Source organism: Sycon ciliatum, chromosome 1 (assembly GCF_964019385.1).
Source record: "Sycon ciliatum chromosome 1, ocSycCili1.1, whole genome shotgun sequence".
In the NCBI taxonomy this organism is placed as follows: domain Eukaryota; kingdom Metazoa; phylum Porifera; class Calcarea; order Leucosolenida; family Sycettidae; genus Sycon; species Sycon ciliatum.
In genome coordinates, this window is record NC_088643.1 from 71,859,678 (window position 1) to 71,881,884 (window position 22,207).

The following is a 22,207-nucleotide window of genomic DNA, read 5'->3' on the forward strand; positions in this document are numbered from 1 at the left end:
GGTTCTCGCCACACAAGGGCGCGTTTCGAGATGCTGTCTGCCTCCGCTACGGGTGGACTCCGCCCCACCTCCCCCCAGAGCTGTGCCTGTGGAGCTGCCTTCACTGTCCCGCACGCCTTGTCTTGCCCAGTAGGTGGCTATCCGTCTCTGCGGCACAACGAGCTGCGGGACTTGACCGCTACCATGCTCACATCAGCAGCTTATGATATCAGCATTGAGCCACGCCTCCAGCCGTTATCTGGTGAGAATTTTCATCACCGGACGGCTATCCGTGAGGATGGTGCCATGCTTGATGTTGCTGCCAGCGGGGTTTGGGGTGGCCGGTTTGAGCGAGCTTTCTTTGATATTCGGGTGTTCAACCCTCATGGTCGCTCGAACTCGGTCCACTCCATCCCCGCCGCATACGCAAAACACGAGCGTGAGAAGCGTCGGCATTATGAGGAGCGTGTTCGCGAGGTGGAGCATGCCACCTTCGTTCCCCTCGTATTCAGTGCCACCGGAGGCCAAGGCAAGGCGGCAACTGCCCTTTACAAGCGGCTCAGACTGATCATCAGCAACAAGAGGAATGAGCCTTACTCCATCACAATGGCATGGATTAGATGCAGTTTGGGGTTCGCCCTTCTTCGCTCGGCCATTGTGGCCTTCCGAGGACACCGGTCCCGGAGCAGAGTTGCAGTAGCTCAACCATCATCGACTGAACTGGTGGCTGCTGCATGCAATTTGCATTTCTGAACTGCGGCATGTGCGTAGAACTCAAACAAACATGTACGCACTGCACTGACTGTCTTTAAAGCTTTGTAATTGTTCTTATCAAGTCTTGCTCTAATATGTAGTTTATTTTGCCCGTAAAAGAGGCAGTGGTGAAGACTAAAAAAAAGATTAAAAAAGGATAGACTCGGATGAAGAGCCAAGGATTAATTTATAGTAAAGAAAAAAGACCAAGGAACTACAAGTTACGCGATAATGTCCACTAACACCACCAGTTACTACCGTCGGTCAGTGTCGTGCAATGTTATCGCATGAGCTGATTGTTTAGTAACTGGTGGTGTTAGTGGATATTATAGCATAACTTGTAGTTCCTTGGTCTTTTTCTTTACTATAAATAAATCCTTGGCTTTCCATCCGAGTCTATCCTTGCACAACTGTAGTTAGTAGTAATAATAAAATGTGATTGCCATTCATTAATTCCTGGCAAACAACTTTCCTTTCCAACATCGATTAATTGCTAGGGGATTTCGTCCAAAAAGACACCAAAACTACCACTTGTGAAGTACTATAAACTAACTTCAGTAGTAGTGCTTCGGAATGACAACACCTAGAATACATGTACATGTACCCCTAACACCCACCCCTAACACCCACCCCTAACACCCACCCCTAACACCCACCCCTCATTACCAGCCTATTATGAACTTACTGGATACTATTGATGCCAATCTGGCCAAGTATCCTCTCTGGAAACAATTGAGCCGTGGATATGTCTGAGCGAGGACTATCCGATGCCACAAACACCAGCGGACTGCAGCCAAGCTTGGCATAGTCTCTGCAAAGCACATAGCAATAACACAAACAAGGGCAATCATGCTCAGTAGGATAGGCGCGGATGCATGCACGTGTGTGTGTGTGTGTGTGTGTGTGCGTGTGTGTGTGTGTGTGTGTGTGTGTGTGTGCGTTTGCGTGTGTGTGTGTGGTACATGGTGTGTGTGTGTGTGTGCACGTGTGTTACGCGTGAAGTCATTGTTAAGAATAAGAGTGTGTGAATGGCCCATGGAAAACAAACACTTGACACACACGACTACATACTTGGTATTCTTTTCAGAAACTCCAAAAGCTCAGAGCCAGAAAGATGCCAACATGTTTTAGCTCCACTTGGCACTTACCCAAGTATGCTGTGAAGAAGACTGGGCTGCCGATACAGAGCGTTGGGTAGTTCCTACAACAGATCATGAAACCAGCACCACCAGAAACAAAGTCCCATCAAGTCAACTCATCCACAGTGTAAACAAACAGAGTCATCAAAGTCTAACAAAACCGGAGATGAAGCAAAGGAAATTAGTAACACAAGCCTTGAAATCTTTAAAAAAGAACTTATCACTACATGCATACCCTTCAGCAAGAGTGCTTTTTTTCATGTCCAGATTACTAGCATACCATAGGCAGGCAAACTCTCGCTCAAAGCAAGGGCCATTTGAGTGTGGCCATCAGAACTGTACCTCGATCATCAGAACTCGCCGCGCATTGCCCGCTCCTGCCAGGCCCTTCAGCGCTATGGAGCCGTACTTGTTGGCCCGCAGCAGGAACTCACGGAAACTCTGCACTTCCGACTCGTACGGCATAGCGTCACTGTCACCGCCACCACCTGCAGGAGGAAGGGACATTGAAATCAGTATGGCTACGAGTACATACAGGAAGGGCAGTGAGAGATACAAGTGTACTCTATTCCTAATACATGTACACTCAAACGCCTCTTATCCGGACGCCTCAGATACGGGCACGTCTCTCTACCGGGCACCTTCAGCTTGAGGGCCTATAGCACAAATGCTTCGAATTTGGGGTTTTTGAACTTTTTTCCGTGTGTGGAAGTGCTTATGTTTCACTGCCAACCTATGTAATCCCCACATTTTTATCAATGGGTTCCCTTTGTATCCTCAACATGTGCAATACGTGCCAAATAAACTTCTTCAAAAAATGATATCATACATGGTAGGTGAGTTATTCTGAGATACGGGCAAATCTGAGATACGGGCAGTGCCCGGTCCCAAGGTGCCCGGATAAGAGACGTCCGAGTGTACATGTAACAGTTGCATGCATACAGATGTTCGTGCATACAGAGGCAGCAAAAGCAACAAATATCTACAACAAGAGCACCTGATCACTCCCGGACAAACTAACAGACTAAATAACTCACGAGATGACTGCCAGCTACTGGAGATAGTTGGGTTCTGCCATTCATGCAGGTCGGCATGGAGAGAGCGGCATAGGACTTGCACTGTTGTGGATTTACCACAGCCGGCCGGGCCTGTCAACAGTGTGATTGGAGGTACCCAGTTCGCCTGACAGGAGGAGAGACACACAGAAAATAACCATGGCACGGGGTTTTAGAACAAAAGCCCACCGCCTTGTAGTCCTACAGCACCCTGTTGGAGCTCTATTCCTTAGCTCCCTTCCTTGGATGAGCATGAACACATCGCATGCACGATGGACAATTCAGGGTGTAGCAGACTACAAGCAACAGGTGCTAAAGCCACCTCAACTCTCTCCGACTTCGAGCAAACAACCATTCCTCCCACAGTGGGAGTTTCAGGGGAGATAATTCTACTGTTCGAATTTGGGTTCACAGGTTGCTCAGGGCATGCTTTAAATCCAAATACCCCAGGCTAGCACCTTTCCAGACTACAGTTAGTATACGCTTGTGGGTTTCACCAAGAGTACATAACCCCCCAGAGTGCGCCAGTTCACTTATCAGATCTGGGACGGCGAAATCCGTGTTCCACGTCATAATAATGACATCATGAGTAGGGGCAGTGTGGACGTGGTACACCGCGTCGATGGAATGAGGCAAGTCCGACGCAAAAAATGACGTACATCACGGATTACGCCGTCTCACAACCCCATCCCAGTTGCGCACTCTGGGGGTTATGTACTCTTGGTTTCACCAACAGTATACAGAGAACAGCATAACAGTACAGTATAGTGCTGTACTCTGTATACTGTAGTACAAAGTACAGCACAACAGTATACAAAGTACAGTGCAACAGTATAGCGAGAAGAGGTTGAGTACATACACTGCCACGCTTTGTTGAAAAAGTCCGCTCCAACCAGTGCTGCACGTCTTCGATCTTCTTGCGGTGCACTGCCAGGTCATCCTAACGGCAAAGACAGACCCACATCATCAGTCAGGATATGATGTCATTATTAGTCAGGATATGATGTCATTATCAGTCAGGATAATGATGTCATCATTAGTCAGGATAATGATTTCATTATTAGTGAGGATATGATGTCATCATCAGTCAGGATATGATGTCATCATCAGTCAGGATATGATGTCATCATGAACACATCCGCCCTTCCCCAAGACGTATCGGCGGCTTGACCAGAAAACCTACAGTGGTGGCAGCTGAAATCCAACCCCAGCTTGGTGCGCTCACATTGGCAAAAATCCAGTACGCGCTTGCACACTACCAAATAGAGACGGCTAGAATCGGTGCTGCATTCGAGCACGAAAACCTGGCGTTGGATTTCAATTGTCACCACTATAGTTTGTCTCCGCACCTTCACTCAGTCACTGCTATGAAAAAAGGATGAACGTTTCTTGAGCTATCAGTTATCGCCTTCTTGGTACTCAAGTACATGTAGCGATGACCACAGGTTCAGATGCTCAAAAGCATTCAATACTGATGAAAACTAACCAGTGTCTTCGGCTTGTGCTTGTCACACCATGTCAGCAGTGAGCCAGAACCTACGCATGCACGCACGCACACACACGCACACACGACATAGGAAGAAGAGCAGAGTTTCACAGTACAATGAGCATAAGCCCTATAGGGCACGGAGCAGCACAAACCTAGGACGAAATGGACAGCTGCCTCTCACAATAAGTGTCCGTGCCTACGAGTCCCTCGTTTGTCACCAGTATGGACATTTTCATTACCCTCTGGTACATGTATTCACAAGGGGTAGCCGCTATCACAATATTTACTGCGGAAACAGCATGATGAAGCACCGAATGGTGAAAATCGTCCGTACAAGTGGAGTGCAGGCACCACCGCATCAGTTCTATCAAGCACCACACGTGTTACCAGGTAGCAGCATCTCTTGCTTGTCTCACCTTTGCCAGCTGTAGAGTTCAGCTTGGAAGCAGTGGTGGCTGGCTTAGGGGCATTGGCTGGCGCCGTGGCTGAAGTGCTGCCAAATGATGAAGTGACCCATGACGACACCACTCTCTGAGACGATGGCTAAAGAAACAAAACAAGAGGGGAAGTGCGTGAGAGTGTGTGAGAGTGTGTGAAGGCGATGATGCACAGCGCAGACAAAATGAAATACTCGCCCTAGTAGTAAGTTCAGTGTACGAAAAACTATCGCTGGGTACAGGAGAACAGAAGATCAATAGAGGAAGTCCAAATCAGAACTACACTGTCTAAAACCAATACCACAAGGAGACAGTACCTGGGAGAGTTTGGTGGAGGAGTGGCGAGAATCAGCCAGGTCAACATCAACTGGACCATCACAACGCAAACAGTACACAACAAACACATTCATCAGGGTGGTTGTTTGGAGGGAGAGAGAGAGAGAGAGAGAGAGAGAGAGAGAGAGAGAGAGAGAGAGAGAGAGAGAGAGAGAGGGAGAAAGAGACGGAGAGAAGTTTGCCAGATCGATCACAAATGGTTTGGGAAAAGTCACGCAGATTTGAAGGATCCATTGCTGCCACCTGCTGTTGTTTGTTTCTCACCGGACAAAACACAGTGCACTGTGTGAATTGGGCCAAGCCACGCCTACTGATAAAGTGATAACATGCAATATGCAACACTGCACGGTGAACACACCTTTGGATTTCCGTGTACGCTTGGCAGGTGGCTTTGATCTGTTCAAACGCAAAAACAAACATCCACAACAGGCATGCAGCAAAAAAAAGAAAAAAAGGAGATTTCACTGCACCCATCTTGGAAGACAGAACATGGCTAAAGTCACCCACACATACGTATGCCTGACGCATGTAAATAGAGACATGTTCAGTGTAAGGATATGATGGGCTACCAGCTGAACAGGCAGTCCTAAGTTAGTGCAAGTCACACACACACACACACACACACACACACACACACACACACACACACACACACACACACACACACACACACGCGCGCACACGCACGCACACACACCTTGAGTTTCTACTTCACACGTACAAAATATCTACATAAACTCACGCTATCTCAACCACATCGAAGTCTTCGTCCACATCCACATCTTTCCTTCCTCTTCTTCCGAGCCCTGCACACAGTGTTACAGCGCTACACGCATCAGCGGTGACGCCAAGAGGTAAGAGTGCGCAACTGGTTGCACACGGGATCTCCGGTGGCAAAAACTCACATTGAGTGATACACAATCACTGCAGTTACATCCCGTATATACAGTGCAACAGAGGCCAGTTTATAGTTCTGCCATAGACTTCGTTTCCTTTCCTCCTCCAGTTCTACTGGTTTACACGCATTATTCACTTGAAAGTAAGAGTGGCGAGGCTTCCCGCAGTTTCACATAAGAAACATTGTTCAGAGAGCACACCTGCTCCTTTCCAGTTACCCTGCCATTATCCAACTCGTTTCTGGTATACAGTCGACGTTTTACAATGTTTTGGCAAAATTGCCCTCATCATCAGGTCTGCAGTGGTGTGCAAGCTTCCCAATGACCAGTTACTAGCATAAACTGGTAGTATAATGCTTTGATGATGTGTGGCACTAGCTGTGACATGATAGCTATGATGCAAAAATTAACAACGCCAACATGTACCGTAAAAGTCCGTAAATAAGTACGTATTTACTTTCGAATTTAGTGACCACACCCGTACTAACTTTCGGGCGGGTACTGACTTTCGGGCACGAACTAACTTTCGGACCTGACTTGTGTGTAGTGGAGAAGTCATTTTCATGTCGATGTACATGCTACGTGCAGCATGTGCGCATCGTACCGGTACTTATTTCGGGCAGTATGTTTATCGGGCTTGACTTGACTTCAACAGACAGAGCCAAAAGAATGAAGGGGGTATTTCTTTCGGGCAGGTACTTATTCACGGACTTTTACGGTAATGCCAATGTAACGACGTGTTGATAAATTAGTGTACTTGTACTAGCAAGATAGTAGCAAGGGAAGGCGACAGGGCAAGCACGAAGCTGAAGGCAGTGGAGGTACGAAACTTGGGACCACAGATAAACACTAGCGCTGAATGGACACTGCTATGAATAGGACAGCTCCCTTCTACTCCAGTATCATGTAAAACTACAACGCAGCGCGATACTCACGCTTCTATTTTACATACTTGGCTGATGTTTGACATTAGTTGCTAGAGTTTGCTACATCGTACATCGTAATTGGCACTGATGTGTGTGTGTGTGTGTGTGTGTGTGTGTGTGTGTGTGTGTGTGTGTGTGTGTGTGTGTGTGTGTGTGTGTGTGTGATTATGGTCACACACGTCTTTCTTCTCTTTCTCAGACTCTTCCTGACTTTTCTTTCATTCTCCTGGGTGGTTACCAACAGCCAGTGCATGCCGGAGTATGTGGTGTGATGTGTGTGCGGGAAAAAAGAAAAGAAAAAAAAATGAAAAAGACCAAAAAAGGGATTCACTGGCCAGAAAATGTCACTCCAAATAGCTGTATGGTGTAGACCAGGCTGAATAGTGACGGTCAATTCTTCAGCCTTGCAAGCTGTTGAATGGTGTAATCCCAGCACAAGTTGCTATGGCTTCTGCCGTAGCATTGCTATCATCGCCTCCGGCGATGGGCGTCAAAGGTCAAGGTCAAAGGTGTGTGTGTGTGTGCGCGCGTGCGTATGTGTGAGGTTGCTTGTGACCTACATGAATTTATCACCACATCATTACTTTGGCACCAAACGTTGGTATTTCTAGTTTGTTTGAGCACAGCTAACATGCCACAGCACTGTGACAGCAGGTGTGATGTGTCAGAAAATACACTATATAATTGCTCCTTTGTCGGCTTCCACACCATTACAAATCTGATGATGGCGATGTTGCTGAGACACTGTGGACAATTGAAATGTCTACTGAAGTAAAAGAAAGGAGTTGGATGATTGCAGGATAACTGGGAAAGAGCAGGTCTGCTCTTAACCCAGATGGACTGCCACATCCCTGATAGCTTTTGCACTCCTCAGACAGACAGACAGACAGACAGACAGACAGACAGACAGACAGACAGACAGACAGACAGACAGACAGAGAGAGAGAGAGAGACAGAGAGAGAGAGAGAGAGAGAGAGAGAGAGAGAGAGAGAGAGAGAGAGAGAGAGAGAGAGAGAGAGAGAGAGAGAGAGATAGAGAGAGAGAGAGAGAGAGAGAGCACAAGTTGTCCTGTAAGAAGGAGCAGCACAGCAGTTACACTGTGACTAACCTGCTGAAGACGACGATATCAGCGAAGACTGTGAAGAAGCAGTGGAGCGGCGTGTACTACCGGAGCGGGATGAAGTTGTTCGCAGTGCAGAAGAGCGTCTGGATGAATTGGACATCCTGTGTGGGGAACAAGAACATCCACTGGCGCTATGAGCATGCTAACAGTGAGTAACTAGCACACGCCATAGCGGCATACCGGTATTACTGATAACTTATACGTACAGTGCTGCTCAAGTGTACTCCGGGCAGTGTCAGTCAGCTAGAGCCAGCTGCAGACTGGCAAACACTGGGCTGTGCCCCGGCGCAGGGCGCTAACTTATTCATGTGCCCGGATTTTTCACTGAGCATGACCGTAGCTGGCGTGCGTACAAGCAGCACCAACAGGGCAGTATGCGGAACGAGCATTTAACCTGAGGGTAAATCCACAGTAACAAGCATTGGTTTTATTCATGAGTTGAGGTAAAATTTGAGACATAGAGAGCTTTTTCGAGGTTGTACCAACGGTCACTTTTCGGGGCCACGTGCGAGAAATTTTGAATCGCTGGTGAACAGGCGAAGCCCGGTTCACGTTCACTTTGTATGGGAATGGATGTGTCGAGGTGAAAGAAGCAGTAGAATGGCGCTCCACTTGATGTCCGACACCGCGTTGAGTCAGAGCAGTTGCCAGGAAGCCCTTCCATGACTTGGGCGAAAAAGAACAAGCTTCAGAATCGTTCCGAGCGCTGGTGGAGACCAACCTGTCACATTTCGTATACTTTTCAATGCATTTTGACATGCGACCTGTTCACCACAATCTCGGGGTGATTGCCGGGGCGGTGGCGGGAAAGGCGTCCTTGAAAAAGCTCTATTCCAGGCTTTTCTTCATGTGCTAAGCGTAGGTTACTAGTACGCATGTTTGCCTGGTGTGCATGCTCTGCTGGCTGGCGCGCAAATGTTGTGGTCATAGTCGCAGCTGGTTCAGTGTCTTTCCACATAAACTATGACATTACCCCCTTCCACCAGCTATTTTGACCTGGCTAGAACCCTGATATGGTGTGGCGAGTATAATCGTCATGTATTGTACATGTGCACACACAACCTCCTGATTGTTCAACATGGCAGAGACTAAGGTCATACTGATCAGACTATTGCTGTGAATTTTCTACCACAATCGGATAGAAACTGCACTGATTCCTTCTTCTTTTTTGGAGTAAATTGTATTTGTATCACTCACCGTTCAGGTAGTTATGTCCACGCCAATACTATTAATTTTATTAAGTGAACCACCTTTCAGCAAATAATTGGAGGCAGCTTCGAAGTCCTTTCAATTCAAACTCATCAGCTACTGACTCCAAGTCCAAATCTCAAGACAAAATATTTGCCACGACGTCTACACTAGGTCTATTTACTAGCAATTGTACTACCAGTGAGATGTTTTGGAATGCAATCAAATCCAAACTCGACTACGCAACTCGTTTCTCTGATGTTTTAGCTGGTGTTGTGATTTTCTTCCTCACCAGTGCAGTATCACCAGTTCAGCACTCGGCAGCTCAGAACCAACAAGCTTCTTTCTACTTTTCAAAGTCAGCGCGCTGAGCATGCACTGCTCGTCACCACACACGTCACCGGTAGGGGAGCACAAAAAAACACGAGAGTACACAGAAAAAAGTGTACAATCAATCATGTCAAGAGTAGACCCAGGTGCTCGAAGTCCGTACATGGTATCCTAAGTTCGTACGCCCATAATTTCGTGTTCTGTTATTGTATTCGACTCAAATATTTTATGGAGGGGACAGTGTGGTATGTTCTCCTCGCGTACCAATTTTCAGGGATCTACGATCAGCAGAAGTCCCATACCACGGGAGTGGGTTTTCGAGTGTCCATACGAAATACAAATTGGGTTACATTTCATGCAAAAATCAACTTTGCCAAGACCGATTTCGAACGGACACAGCGTCAAACAGACCTTCACTCAATCATCAAGAGCCAGCTTAGAGCTGACAATGGCCAGAGGAGAAGAATTTACAGAGAACCACCAATCCTTGCAGAAAGGTTGACACTCCTGGCATCTCCACCACTGTTTTCCCGCGGTTTTCACAGCGCAGCTGCTTCTTCTCTGAGCCGACTAAAAACAGCTTGCATTTCGGCAACAAGCTACGCTTTTGCAAGAAATACCGGTGGAGGCACATGCCAAACATATCCCTTCGGTGCTTTCGTCGTAACCGAGGGATTGCAAGTTAGCAATTAGCAGAAATATGTGTGTATTTCGAGTCACCTCTGATCAGTACGGACTTAGAGTACCCTCTGCGACACCAAAATTTGATATGAAAAATGAGCGAACTCCAGAGAAACAGATCGGATCGAAAGATGGCCTGGTTCAATCGAGCCTGGCCTCAAAACAAACTTGGACAAGATACCTTCCATCCACGAGCAGGATTCTGGCAAGTGATCATTGCTAGTGTGAGTTTCAGCTCGGCAAACACACACTGTAAACGTGTACGGACTTCGAGCACCTGGGTCTACTCTTGATCATGTACATGTACATAATGTACCAAATAAATTGTTTGAAATATTCAAGTACTATTACCCTTACAGTATTAGTTTCAATCTCTGTACTGTGTGATGCTCTGCCAACAAAGCCGCACGTCTTAGAGAATCTCCTCCACACTGGCTAGCACTCTGAGTCGTTCGAAGGTGACATCGCGTTTTAGCAGTAGGATCACTGGATCAGGATCTAGGATGGGACACGGTTCATTTAGAAGGATAAATAACTCAGTCCACGTCGAGACCTGATGTGACCGTTCCACAAGCTGCTGGGCATCCACTCATTGTCATAGCTTCATCAGACGTCTACGTCTCACCAAGAGCGGTTCGCTGCAATCGTTGGAGTCTTTGCAAAGTTTTAGTGTGATGGAACTATGGCCTGACAGAAGCAATGGCCAATGCTGAAACAAGTTTCATAGAAGGCGACGTAAGTTTGCTGAGTAAAGTTTGTAACATACTTGGAAAGATCCACTTACAAAACAAAAACTGTTCAGGTCTTGGAAGTATGTACCATGTGTCAAGAGAATTATTGTACAGGTACCTCGTGTGTTATGTAGGAAAATCTTGGTGCAGGCCTATTATTTAAACATTATGTCTACTTGTACAACGATAGAGTGTATGTCAGGTCAAGAATGCTCAAATACTCAATTCCGACCCAAAGGGCATACTTGCGGCCCTCCACTTTCACGGCCCCTGACGCCCTGGAAGTGGTACGAATGCGGCTGCACGTACACATCTACCAGTACAGTGATGAAATCGAAGCTGGTCCAGAGCGTCAGTTTTGCACTGCGGGTCAGATTTCAGTGAGCGCAACTGTAGAACCAAACTTTGCTGGCCTCAACATGAATATGCCACCTGGCCATGCTCATCATAAACGTCCCGGCTAGCCTCTCTTTTCCACACATGCTGGGTATGCATTCGAACTGAAGAGCAGTCCAAAGAACTATGATCACTGCATTGATGAAATGATTGTGCTCTGTGTGTGCTTGTGTGTGTGTGTGTGTGTGTGTGTGTGTGTGTGTGTGTGTGTGTGTGTGCGTGTGCGTTTGCGTGTGTGTGTCTCTCTCTCTCTCTCTCTCTCTCCTCCCTCCCTCTCTCTCTCTCTCTCTCTCTCTCTCTCTCTCTCTCTCTCTCTCTCTCTCTCTCTCTCTCTCTCTCTCTCTCTCTCTCTCTCTCTCTCTCTCTCTCTCTCTCTCTCTCTCTCTCTCTCTCTCTCTCTCTCTCTCTCCATGTTCAGAGCGTATTTGAACAGCCTGGTGAGTCCGGTGGTGACGCCAGGAATAGCTCCAGTAAGTTTTGCTGTACTGCAGATAGTACTCTTCCACTTTCCCTATGTTTGGCAATGTGCAGCAACAGGACTACATGCAGGTCATGCAGGGTCGTGTGAAGCATGGCTTTCTCACTCAGGTGCCAGGCACTGTGTCCATGGGGCGTCGGAGCTCATTTCCGGTCACTCTCATTCATCTGATAAGCGTATATCCTGGCAGTTGCCATGGCTACAAATTCAACTGCTTGTACTCCACCGTGTGGGTCTGCAGCTTTGTGTACACATACTTCTATCAGTCAAGCAGTGTAAAGTTAAAGCTGGTGGGCTGCAGACTTCTGGTTGGCAGTTCGTGCATTTCATTTTCGTTCGTTTTTGAAGCATGCTGTTGTTAAAATTGGTCTACCTTGCATTGTTCATATTGTGATTGTTTTTGTTCTGAAGATCCAAGCAGTATACAGGGGCTTAGCAATTCCGAAGCACTGTCTTTGCTACGCTACCATCTGAAGAAGGATGTTCTTGAATGGCATCGCGATGACACTGTTGGGCCAGCATCAACACGAGCTGGACCTTGGCGTCGGCTTCGAGAGTACTGCCGTGAACTGCAGCTGTATGGGTGTAGCTTCGGCTTTCTTTTCCTGTCCATGCTGCTATTGGCTGTCGGTGCCGGCACAGTGCAGCATTATCAGTGAGTTGCCCTTGCACGTATGCACATGCTCACACACGCACACATGGACACACACACACACACACACTGTGACACACACACACACACACACACACACACACACACACACACACACACACACACACCATACCCCAGGTTCAGGAGATACAGCACTGTGCTCTAAATGCTATGAATTCTCCCGCTTTGCTCTGTACGTTTTATTCACATCTTGTAATTTTGTGTTTTGGGGCTGCCTGAAAATTGGTCTAGTTGATTATCTCCGTACGTGTGATTTACCACATGTCTGCAACGTTGAAAAAAATCTTTCCGTTCTTGCCCAGTTCTCGCTGTTGCGTCTGTGATGGCCGAAAATGTTTTCAGCTCAGTGCCTTTGTTTTGTGTGCAGGGTTGCCGTGATTGTTCAGGCGGTAGTGGTGGTCGTATTGACCATCCTGTCCATTGTGCACAGCTCACTGAGCTATCGCTGGAAGAACACTGAGGTGCTCAACAAGGTTACGTCCTTTCTAGATTGGGTCAAAGGTAAGGTTGTCACGTTAAAGGGGCACTCCGGGAATATTTTCGGTGGTGTGTTCTCTTCATGGGTGCCTTGTATGGCCCCCAAGGAATGGGGAATCGCGAAAACTAGACCCAAAAAGTCGATATATGAAGCCAGGGAGGGCCAAGTTTGTCTCCTCTTTTGATGGTTTTGATGACGTCACGTGTGATTAGTATTCAAATTCTCTGCATTTGAAGATCTTAGTTGTTTGAATTTTCTGGTGATGAAGAACGATGTTTGGTCGACATTCCCAAGCTTCACAACTGCGGACCTACTCTAAGGAACCTGAAGGACCCTCTGAGGTGCCCCTGGTAGAAGCGCAGCCTGATGAGGGCCAGGAGATTGGAGCGGACGACTTCACTGGTCCGCGTACGAGGATCCCGAAATTCTCTATATGTCGTGAGGCATATGGTCAGAACAGTTTTTTTAGACAAGCTGACACGAAGTCGGGGTGATGTGTAACGCACGTCAAAGGGCTGTCAATGCTAACAGCTGCAGCGCTCTCTCGACAGCGAAGGTAATCGACTGCCCTCTGCATCACCCCACATTTCTGGCAGGAACACCAATCGTTATTTCCTTGTCGACCAGTGAAGTCGTCCGCTCCAATTTCCTGGCCGTCATCAGGCTGCGCTTCTACCAGTGGCACCTCAGGAGGTCCTTCAGGTTCCTTAGAGTATGGTCGCAGTTGTGAAGCTTGGGAATGTTGACCAAACATCGTTCTTCATCACCAGAAAATTCAAACAACTAAGATCTTCAAATGCAGAGAATTTGAATACTAATCACACGTGACGTCATCAAAACCATCAAAAGAGGAGACAAACTTGGCCCTCCCTAGCTTCATATATCGACTTTTTGGGCCTAGTTTTCGCGATTCCCCATTCCTTGGGGGCCATATAAGGCCCCCATGAAGAGAACACACCACCGAAAATATTCCCGGAGTGCCCCTTTAAGTGCAACTGCGTACACAGTTGATGCATATGATATATTCGACGTAGATTGTCATTGGCCTTGTTGTTTCAAGTACTGATGTTGTACTCAGGGTGGGGTTTCTTCACTGTACGCAAAGGTACCACGTCTTTAAGTGGTATTTCCAGTCTCCTGCAGCTAACATTGCTTTTGTCACTCATGCCTATAATTAGCGGCACACGTCTACCCTTGTTATTAGATATCCCGGGGGGGGGGGGTCAAAGATTTGTCTGATTACGAGTAACAGTTACTGGTATTCTCCACTATCCGGACTTGCATGTACACTCGGACGTCTCTTATCCGGGCACCTTGGGACCAGGCACTGCCCATATCTCAGATTTGCCCGTATCTCAGGATAACTCATCTACCATGTATCTTATCATTTTTTGAAGAAGTTTATTTGGCACGTGTTGCACATTTTCAGATTCCGGAAAGAATCCATTGATAAAAATGTGTGGATTTCACAGATTGGTAGTGACAAAAAAAAGCACTTGCACGTACGTAAAAAAACCCCAGTTCAAACCCTCAAATTCCAAGCATTTTTGCCATAGGAGCTCAAGCTGAAGGTGCCCGGTAGAGAGACGTGCCCGCATCTGAGGCGGCCGGATAAGAGACGTTTGAGTGTACGACTGTTAAATGAGAGAGAGAGAGTTTCTGGCGTCAGGGAATTTTGGATCGTTACCTACTAGTGCGATTTGTCTTGTAACCTATGTCGTACTAACCAGGGTAAACCAGTCACCTGTAGACAACTACCGCATTTTCGGCAATACTAGCTGAGGCGCTTAGTAGTTTGCGAGCCCTAAAATTTCACCCAATTTGAAAAAAATCCACACAAAGCCCTGAAATTATGTGGTGCTTATTTCGGACAGGCGCTGATAAAAGGCAGGCGCTAATTTCCGAAAAATATGGTGTACCGGTACGTGCGCTTGTTTCTTTGTCAGGCATTACAACTGTGGCCGAATCCAGCTACCCTGGCCTGTCTAACGCCGGCTCGTCGTCCGTGAAGCTGAACGTGGTGGTGCGTGGCCAGCGCCGCTTGCTGCTGCCCACGGCCGTCCTCGTTCCCGGCGACGTGATTGCCATGCTGCCGGAGCAGATTGTGCCGTGCGCATGCGTTGTGGTAGGTCAGTATGCTTGTTCTCGCTGCTGCTGCTGCTGCTGCTGTGGTTGCCCGCTGTTGGATTAAAGAACTATCTTTTCAAGGGTTTTTTTCCACTCAGTTCATACACTTGATTCTCATTCTTGAAATACGATAGGTGTTTCACCTGACAGGTCTTCACCACACTCGACATTTAAAAATCAGTGCCTGAGATATGGCAATATGCAATGTGGCAGACTTGCACCAAGACCATGTACTCTTTCTCTCCCTCTTAGATTACATGCTCTGCTCACCCAGCACTGCAGCAGCGAATGCCGTGTATTACTGCGAGTTGGTATACGGTTTGCATCACTGTGAATGTGTGTGTGTGTGCGCGCGCAAGTGTACGTGCGTGCGCGTGTGTGTGTGTGTGTGTGTGTGTGCGCACGTGCGTACGTGTGTGTGTGTGTGTGTGTGTGTGTGTGTGTGTGTGTGTGTGTGTGTGTGTGCGTGTGCATGCGTGCGCCGTCCATGTGTTGCGTGTGTTGCCGATATCCAGCTCTCGTCCAAGCCACAGCGGATGTACCTTGATGCTGGCAACAAAGTGCCTTGGTGTGAATGGTCCAGTAAGTTCTCACTCTTGTTGACTACTCTGCTTGGAGTGTTCTTGATGCCCACCTTTAGCAGCAGTGCTCCCTTTTATTCATTTCCTGTGCACAGACCTATCTGCTATGCCGGTGTGCACTCTTTGGAAATCTTCACTTTTGAAATAGAAAGGACCAATGGTTTACATGTTGATCCGTAGCTTGTCTAGCACGCATATGTATATGTAGATACTGGTGAGTCAGAGCGTGCAAACGTCCCCTCTTTTGCCTGTTGCTGATAAACACGAGCCTCCCAAGTTGGGTGGTTGTTTCACATTCTCGAAATGAGCCGTGGCGTCCTATGTCGTGGCCCTTCGTCTTTCGACATCATCTTGTCATAGCTAACGTTCTTAGTTCACTGTGATGCTAAGCTTGGGTTCGTCTTGAGTGCGCCCACCTTCCTCTTTCTGACGTTATTTCATCATGTTGGCTTGTGCATTCAAGACATGATGGAGCTAAACATCAGGTCCTTGAATGTCAGTACCTCATCAGTCAGAATTGTGCTAACTGTTGCACGTTCTAACTCTCCAGTATCTTGCTTACCCAATGCTGTAGACAGCAAGCTGTTTCGGCCATATAGGCCTCATCAGTACAGCTATGAGCTTTTTAAAGGGGAAGTGCATCGATTTTTCGAGTATGGTCCAGAAGAAAGACAATTTGATATCGGTTCGAATGGCATATCTCTCGCTTCCATACGATAAGCCAAACTTGCCAAATCGCCAATTGTATACTCACGTTGCCATAGCGACCAGCGCAGTGATGACGTACGAAAGGCTTAGCTCCACCACAGAGAAGGTCGATCACTGCAGAATTTGGTCATTTTCAATTGGTTTATTGTATTCACGAAGTGAAAGAAGGGCTGTGTTCAATGCTGTAAGTGCAGTGAACTGTTTGTTAGTAGTCCTCTCGGTTGTGTACTGGGACGTGACACCGACAGGAGAAAGCTGGAGCGCGGAGACACCAGCAGACAAGCGAAAATAGTGACGAACAACATGCTGAAATCTTGGTTGGGACAAATCAGACGTTCAGCATTTCCCCCAACCAAGGACCATGCCGTTTGCTCTTTCCACTTCCTGAAGATGAATGTGATGCTTCCTGGCGACTCTCCTATCTCTCGTAACATCTTCTGAAGCCAGGTGAGACGACGGGTGGTGGAGATTGACGAATGAAATAATGTCGTAGGTTTGGAAGTTTGCTGAATATGTCTCAGGAGAGACGGCGAATTCCAAGCATCTTGTCCTGGAGGAAACCATTTCCTAGGCACAGTCAGCCTAGGGAAATGCATGAGAAGGGCGACAAATAGTTCACGGCACTAACAGCATTGAACACAGCACTTCTTTCACATCGTGAATACAATAAGACAATTGAAAATGACCAATTTATGCAGTGATTGACCTTCTCTGTGGAGGAGCTAAGCCTTTTTAATTTCGTACGTCATCACTCCGCTGGTCGCTATGGCAACGTGAGCATACAATCGGCGATTTGGCAAGTTTGGCTTATCGTATGGGTATGCCCCCACATGAGCGCGACCCAAAACAGCGCCGTTGACTTCAGCGCCCCCCAAAAGCCCCATCCCCATAACTGGACATCCCCAAAACCGACCACCCCGTCAGCACGCACGCTCAATACAGGTCGACTCATTTACACTCAAACCCAAAAGATGGACACTCGACTTGTCAAAGACTCAAATCATGATCAACTCGAAATGGCCAGTTCAGTATTGAAGGGCGATATTGCCTGGACTCAATTTATAATCAACTCTAGTAAGCAATGATGAACTAAAAAAAGCAATTATCGACTCAAAAACACCAGTTCAGTATTAAATGGCGATATTGCCTGGATGGACGTTAACAGGTCCAGATACAAATAGGTTGTAGTCCACGAACCACGAACCTTCCAAGTTGGAAGGTTGGTTTGCGCACTGGAGATGTGTTAGAGCTAGGTCTCGGGCCACTGAATGTCTCAGTGGCCTGTCAGTTTCGTGCCCTATTATCGCACAGTCACTTTCTGACTGTTTATCATCTTGTTACAGTCGTGGATAGTTGCTGCACAACTCGTTCTCATGTGTTTCTTTTCTTTTTTGCATATCTTTTTTAGGAACGGGTTTGCTCCTGATATCCACCATGGTAATACTAACATCAAGAGTACATAAAACTGGTTATGCACTCTTGCTAACATGAGCCTGCACATTATGGGTCACGTGTGTAATGAGCTGGCTTATATTCGGACGTTAACGTAATTGGTCGCGCCAAAATGGGGCGTGCAAGAGATGAGACGAGCTGTAGTGACACCGTGTCACATTAGGTCGCGCTGTACTGGGGGTGCTAATATGAACACGCGCCGTTTATGGTTGCGCTGTTTTGGGTGTAAATCATCGTATGGCAGCGAGAGATATGCCATTCGAACCGATATCAAATTGTCTTTCTTCTGGACCCTACTCGAAAAATCGATGCACTTCCCCTTTAAGGAGTCAGTGCAAAGGAGGCATCACAGACATTAATATAACTTGTTGCTCTAGCGCCAGAGTGCTCTAACAAAGAAAGTAGCGAGCAATGCGTCAAACAGCAGCACTAGAGCAGCCTACCAAGAGTGCTGAACAAGACAAATGTCGAGGAGCGTAATAAGTATCTTGCTTATAATTTTAATATGGCAATAAGTAGGACGAGCTGAAGCGACATGTGGACTACTTTATTTAAAACAATGTAGGCGATGGAGACGATGCAAGAAACAACCTAAAGGGTAAGGAAAAATACGTGTAAGAAGAAAAAGGGCAATGGAAAAAAAAGAAAGATGATTCGAACAAGTTTTCGTACAACACTCTTCAGGAATCACCGTTGTACTAAAGAACAAAATGAGAACAAAGGAAATAATATAGCAATCAAGGTAGGGTGACACGATACAATGACAGCACTGGAATATCGAGGTGCGATTTCTCACAAAAGTGTGCAGAAAACAAGGGTATACAAGTAAGAACTAAGCGTGACAAGTGTGTATCAGCAACAAAAACAAAAAAGTGAGAACGAATGATAATAATAACAATAATAAACAAGAAGGTGACAAAACACTTTAGGCACAAGTGGCAACAACGTTGCCACACTACACAAAAGAACATTATTTGAACAATTTTAGGTCTCCTCGTCGAATTTTTGCTTATAATTGTTGGGCAAACTACGTACATCATGTAAGATCTTTGGTCCTTTCTCATTTTTTAATCCTTGGCTCTCCATTTGAGTCTAATCTTCACTTTTTCTTGTTTGTTTTTCCCTGTGTCACAGTTGAGAGTGACCACAGTCCTACTCCTGTTTACCTTCAAGTCCAAGAGTGTATGGCTGTGCATTCTCTGCGGTGAGTCCCACTGGTGGAAGTGAGCTGAACCTGAGCATGCTCACTTCTTGCCAGTGAGTAACCAGTGCCGGGGAGCAAGCGTCTTGTTGGCGTGATCCACCACTGCCTGGCAATCTGGTTGAATTCTGCAGTTCTTCTGGTCTTCTGTTTTCTGAGAGCTCTGAAGCTCCATTGTAATGTAGCCTTGTCATCCTTCCACTAAACCTCTAACCCGACACACGAAGTCACGAACAATCCTCGGCTACACCACGCACAATGATTGTTTCCAAATTTTCACCCGGGAGAGCCTCCGTTCTCTCTATCTAGTGACTACCAGCTGCATTGTGGTACATATACGACATGCATGTATGCATGCATTGCAAGTTGCCCGCGCATAGAACCTGGCCGAGGTCTCTTTGCAATCGCATGTGGCTCTTTCACTTGACGTCAGTTGTGTGTTTGAATTCCTCTCTTTTTTTGCAGCAAAGTACTGGTACAAGATTCACTGCGGCCGTCTCCCCTGGAGCAGCAGGTCTCCACCATTGCTTTCTTCCTTGGACGCTTTCTCGTGCCGATCGTTTTCGTAAGTCCACTACACCCATACAACTTTCTGAGACATTGTATATGGAACTGTTTTTTCTTTTCTTTTCAGAGTGTTAAAAAACAGATGAGAAGAAGGGTAAGCAACAGCTTTTGGCCGACTTTATTTTATGAATTTTTACACTCCCAGCAACACTGGGTGTGCTTTCCCGGCCGGCCACCCTAACCAAACCTGCAACAAGACATTGGTTTGAATTATCTTTCCAGCTACTGATCCCTCAGAGATCTGTTTCGACGTATCGGATCTCATCGGTGAATGTATAAGAATATCAAATGGCTAGGATCATATATAGAAAAGAGAATGGCAAATAGAAATAGTAAATGAAGGGAGATAAATTCTTTGTTTTGCGCACGTGTGTGTGCATGTGCGTGTGTGTGTCTGTAATGTTTCTTCCTGTGAATAGGTGTTGTCATTGCTGATGCAAATGATCTTCTGGCTTGCCCTGTCCGGTTCGGGCAGTGATAACGCTGGCCGAGACTGGAGCCTGTCCATTCTTGTTATTCCGGTGAGGATTGTCTTCAGCTTGGTGTACTCTTTATGCGTGACTTGCTTGGCTCTGTAGCGTATTTGTGTCGTGCCACGTCTTACTGTCGAGAAAATGTGCGCTGGAAGACATCATACGGATTTTCTCCTGTGCCGACTCTTGAGCTGGGTATATTGCTTGATCAGTACCTTTTCAGATCAGTATTGCGACGTCTCGAACCAAGATGCATCTGCAATGTTATTCCTTCGCAAATACTGCATACATTGTCCCTCGGCTCATTTGTGTTGAACATGTCTGCAGTATTTGCATTCTGTTTAGCGCTTCTAAGGGCAACCGTGTGTGCTTGCTTGCGTGTGTGCAAATATGTGTGCGAATGTGGGCAAATGCGCATATGTGCGTATGCGAGTGCATGTGTGTGTGTGTGTGTGTGTGTGTGTGTGTGTGTGTGTGTGTGTGTGTGTGTGTGTGTTGTGTGTGTGTGTGCGTGTGTATGCGTGTGCGTGTGTATGCGTGTGTGTGTGTTTGTATGTGTGTATGTGTGGGGGATGCATGTATGTGTGTATGTGTATATGTACTGTAAGACATGTTATTATAACGAGTCGCAAATTTAAGGATTGTCCAAAATTCATAGGTTAACGAGAAGATATGTTAATTAACGATCTTGCAGTATTCCGGCATATCCACACACAACATATATGAAGCAGTACGGCCTCAACGGGTGTTATTATAACGAAGAAATGTCATCCGTTATAACGTTAGATTTACTTCCTCGTTATATATACATGTCTTACAGTATTCGATGTGTCCGATTTCTACAGGTGCACAGCATACTACCACTACTACCTATCACGTTTCCATGGATGTGGGAGACCATTGTCATGTACTTCACAGCGTCCATGCTCTTGCCTATCTATCAGCTCCGACTACCTTCCAATATTGCCGGTGATGTAAGTCTCGACTTGCTGTGCGGTTGGTTTCTCAATCTGATGGGTAATGTGTAGGTAGTGTGTGCAAGTGTTGAGACAGGACAGTTGATGTCCACTGGGCAGGTTGTGTGTTGTGTCCATGTGATCCATTCTGCATTTTTGGAGGGGATTAGCAAAAAGATTAGCAAACAGAGTTCTGTTAATACAGTGAGGAAGTACATTACGTTTTTTGTCTTGGCAGCAAGCCAGCCTGTGTTTGATGGCATTGGTCTGTGGCTAAGATCAGCTGTTCAGTGTGTTCTCTTCTTAGTCATCTCCGTGCCCCTGTCTCATTTGCTTCTATATGTTTGCTTCTATATGTTTCCTGTTGTTGCTGTTGTTGTTGTTGTTGTTGTTGTTGTTGTTGTTGTTGTTGTTGTTGTTGTTGTTGTTGTTGTTGTTGTTGTTGTTGTTGTTGTTGTTGTTGTTGTTGTTATTCTTTATTATTCTTTATTATTCTTTTATTCCACGATGGCGTGACGCCAACACGTTGTTGTTGTTGTCGTCGTCGTCGTCGTTGTTGTCGTCGTCGTCGTCGTTGTTGTCGTCGTCGTCGTCGTCGTTGTTGTCGTCGTCGTCGTCGTCGTTGTTGTTGTTTTCTCCTTCAACGTAGAGATGTTCCTGGCAGCACTCTGTAGGACTATGGCTGAAGTTATGCCTGGGTGAAGCTCCAGAGTACCTGGCGCGATCCACGCATGTCCTCTTCAACATGGGCCGTATAACAGTATGTTGCTTGCTGTTGTCGCGTGTATTGTGTGTGTGTGTTTGTGTGTTTGTGTGTGTGTGTGTGTGTGTGCGTGTGTGCGTGTGTGTGTATGTGTGTGTGTATGTGTGTATGTATGTGTGTGTGTGTGTGTGTGTGTGCGTGCGTGCGTGCATGTGTGTGCACTGGGGATGGGCAGTGTAGGTGTTGCAGAGTGTTCAAAATTTCAACTGGTACAGGGATGTAAAGCAGTAAAAGTATTTGGTTTCGACTAGTACAGGGAATGTAGAGTACACTGGTGACTCAAATAGGTC

General features: G+C 46.6%; 2 protein-coding genes across 3 annotated transcripts in view; one reads left to right on the plus strand and one right to left on the minus strand.

Annotated features, from left to right (window-relative positions):
* LOC135805280 (cell cycle checkpoint protein RAD17-like) overlaps positions 1 to 9,691 on the minus strand; it is a 23,706-nt gene extending 14,015 nt beyond the window's left edge. The window contains exons 1-12 of the mRNA XM_065319299.1: positions 9,332 to 9,691; positions 8,120 to 8,235; positions 5,931 to 5,994; positions 5,547 to 5,584; positions 5,170 to 5,219; positions 4,832 to 4,958; positions 4,413 to 4,462; positions 3,786 to 3,866; positions 2,909 to 3,053; positions 2,214 to 2,359; positions 1,881 to 1,933; positions 1,418 to 1,543 (exon numbers count right to left, since the gene is read on the minus strand). Of these exons, the coding sequence (XP_065175371.1) occupies positions 1,418 to 1,543; positions 1,881 to 1,933; positions 2,214 to 2,359; positions 2,909 to 3,053; positions 3,786 to 3,866; positions 4,413 to 4,462; positions 4,832 to 4,958; positions 5,170 to 5,219; positions 5,547 to 5,584; positions 5,931 to 5,994; positions 8,120 to 8,234 (995 nt within the window). The 5' untranslated portion in view covers position 8,235; positions 9,332 to 9,691. The remainder of the gene's footprint in view (positions 1 to 1,417; positions 1,544 to 1,880; positions 1,934 to 2,213; positions 2,360 to 2,908; positions 3,054 to 3,785; positions 3,867 to 4,412; positions 4,463 to 4,831; positions 4,959 to 5,169; positions 5,220 to 5,546; positions 5,585 to 5,930; positions 5,995 to 8,119; positions 8,236 to 9,331) is intronic.
* The window catches only part of LOC135805279 (transmembrane protein 94-like), a gene marked incomplete at its 3' end in the record, with an annotated part of 27,722 nt that continues 13,722 nt past the window's right edge, over positions 8,208 to 22,207 (plus strand). The window contains 11 exon segments of one of the 2 annotated variants that reach the window (XM_065319298.1): positions 8,208 to 8,282; positions 11,879 to 11,930; positions 12,350 to 12,593; positions 12,979 to 13,112; positions 15,036 to 15,214; positions 15,732 to 15,798; positions 19,092 to 19,161; positions 19,624 to 19,723; positions 20,145 to 20,246; positions 21,044 to 21,172; positions 21,804 to 21,914. In XM_065319298.1, coding sequence (XP_065175370.1) covers positions 8,268 to 8,282; positions 11,879 to 11,930; positions 12,350 to 12,593; positions 12,979 to 13,112; positions 15,036 to 15,214; positions 15,732 to 15,798; positions 19,092 to 19,161; positions 19,624 to 19,723; positions 20,145 to 20,246; positions 21,044 to 21,172; positions 21,804 to 21,914 — 1,203 coding nt within the window. 2 annotated transcript variants of the gene reach the window in all.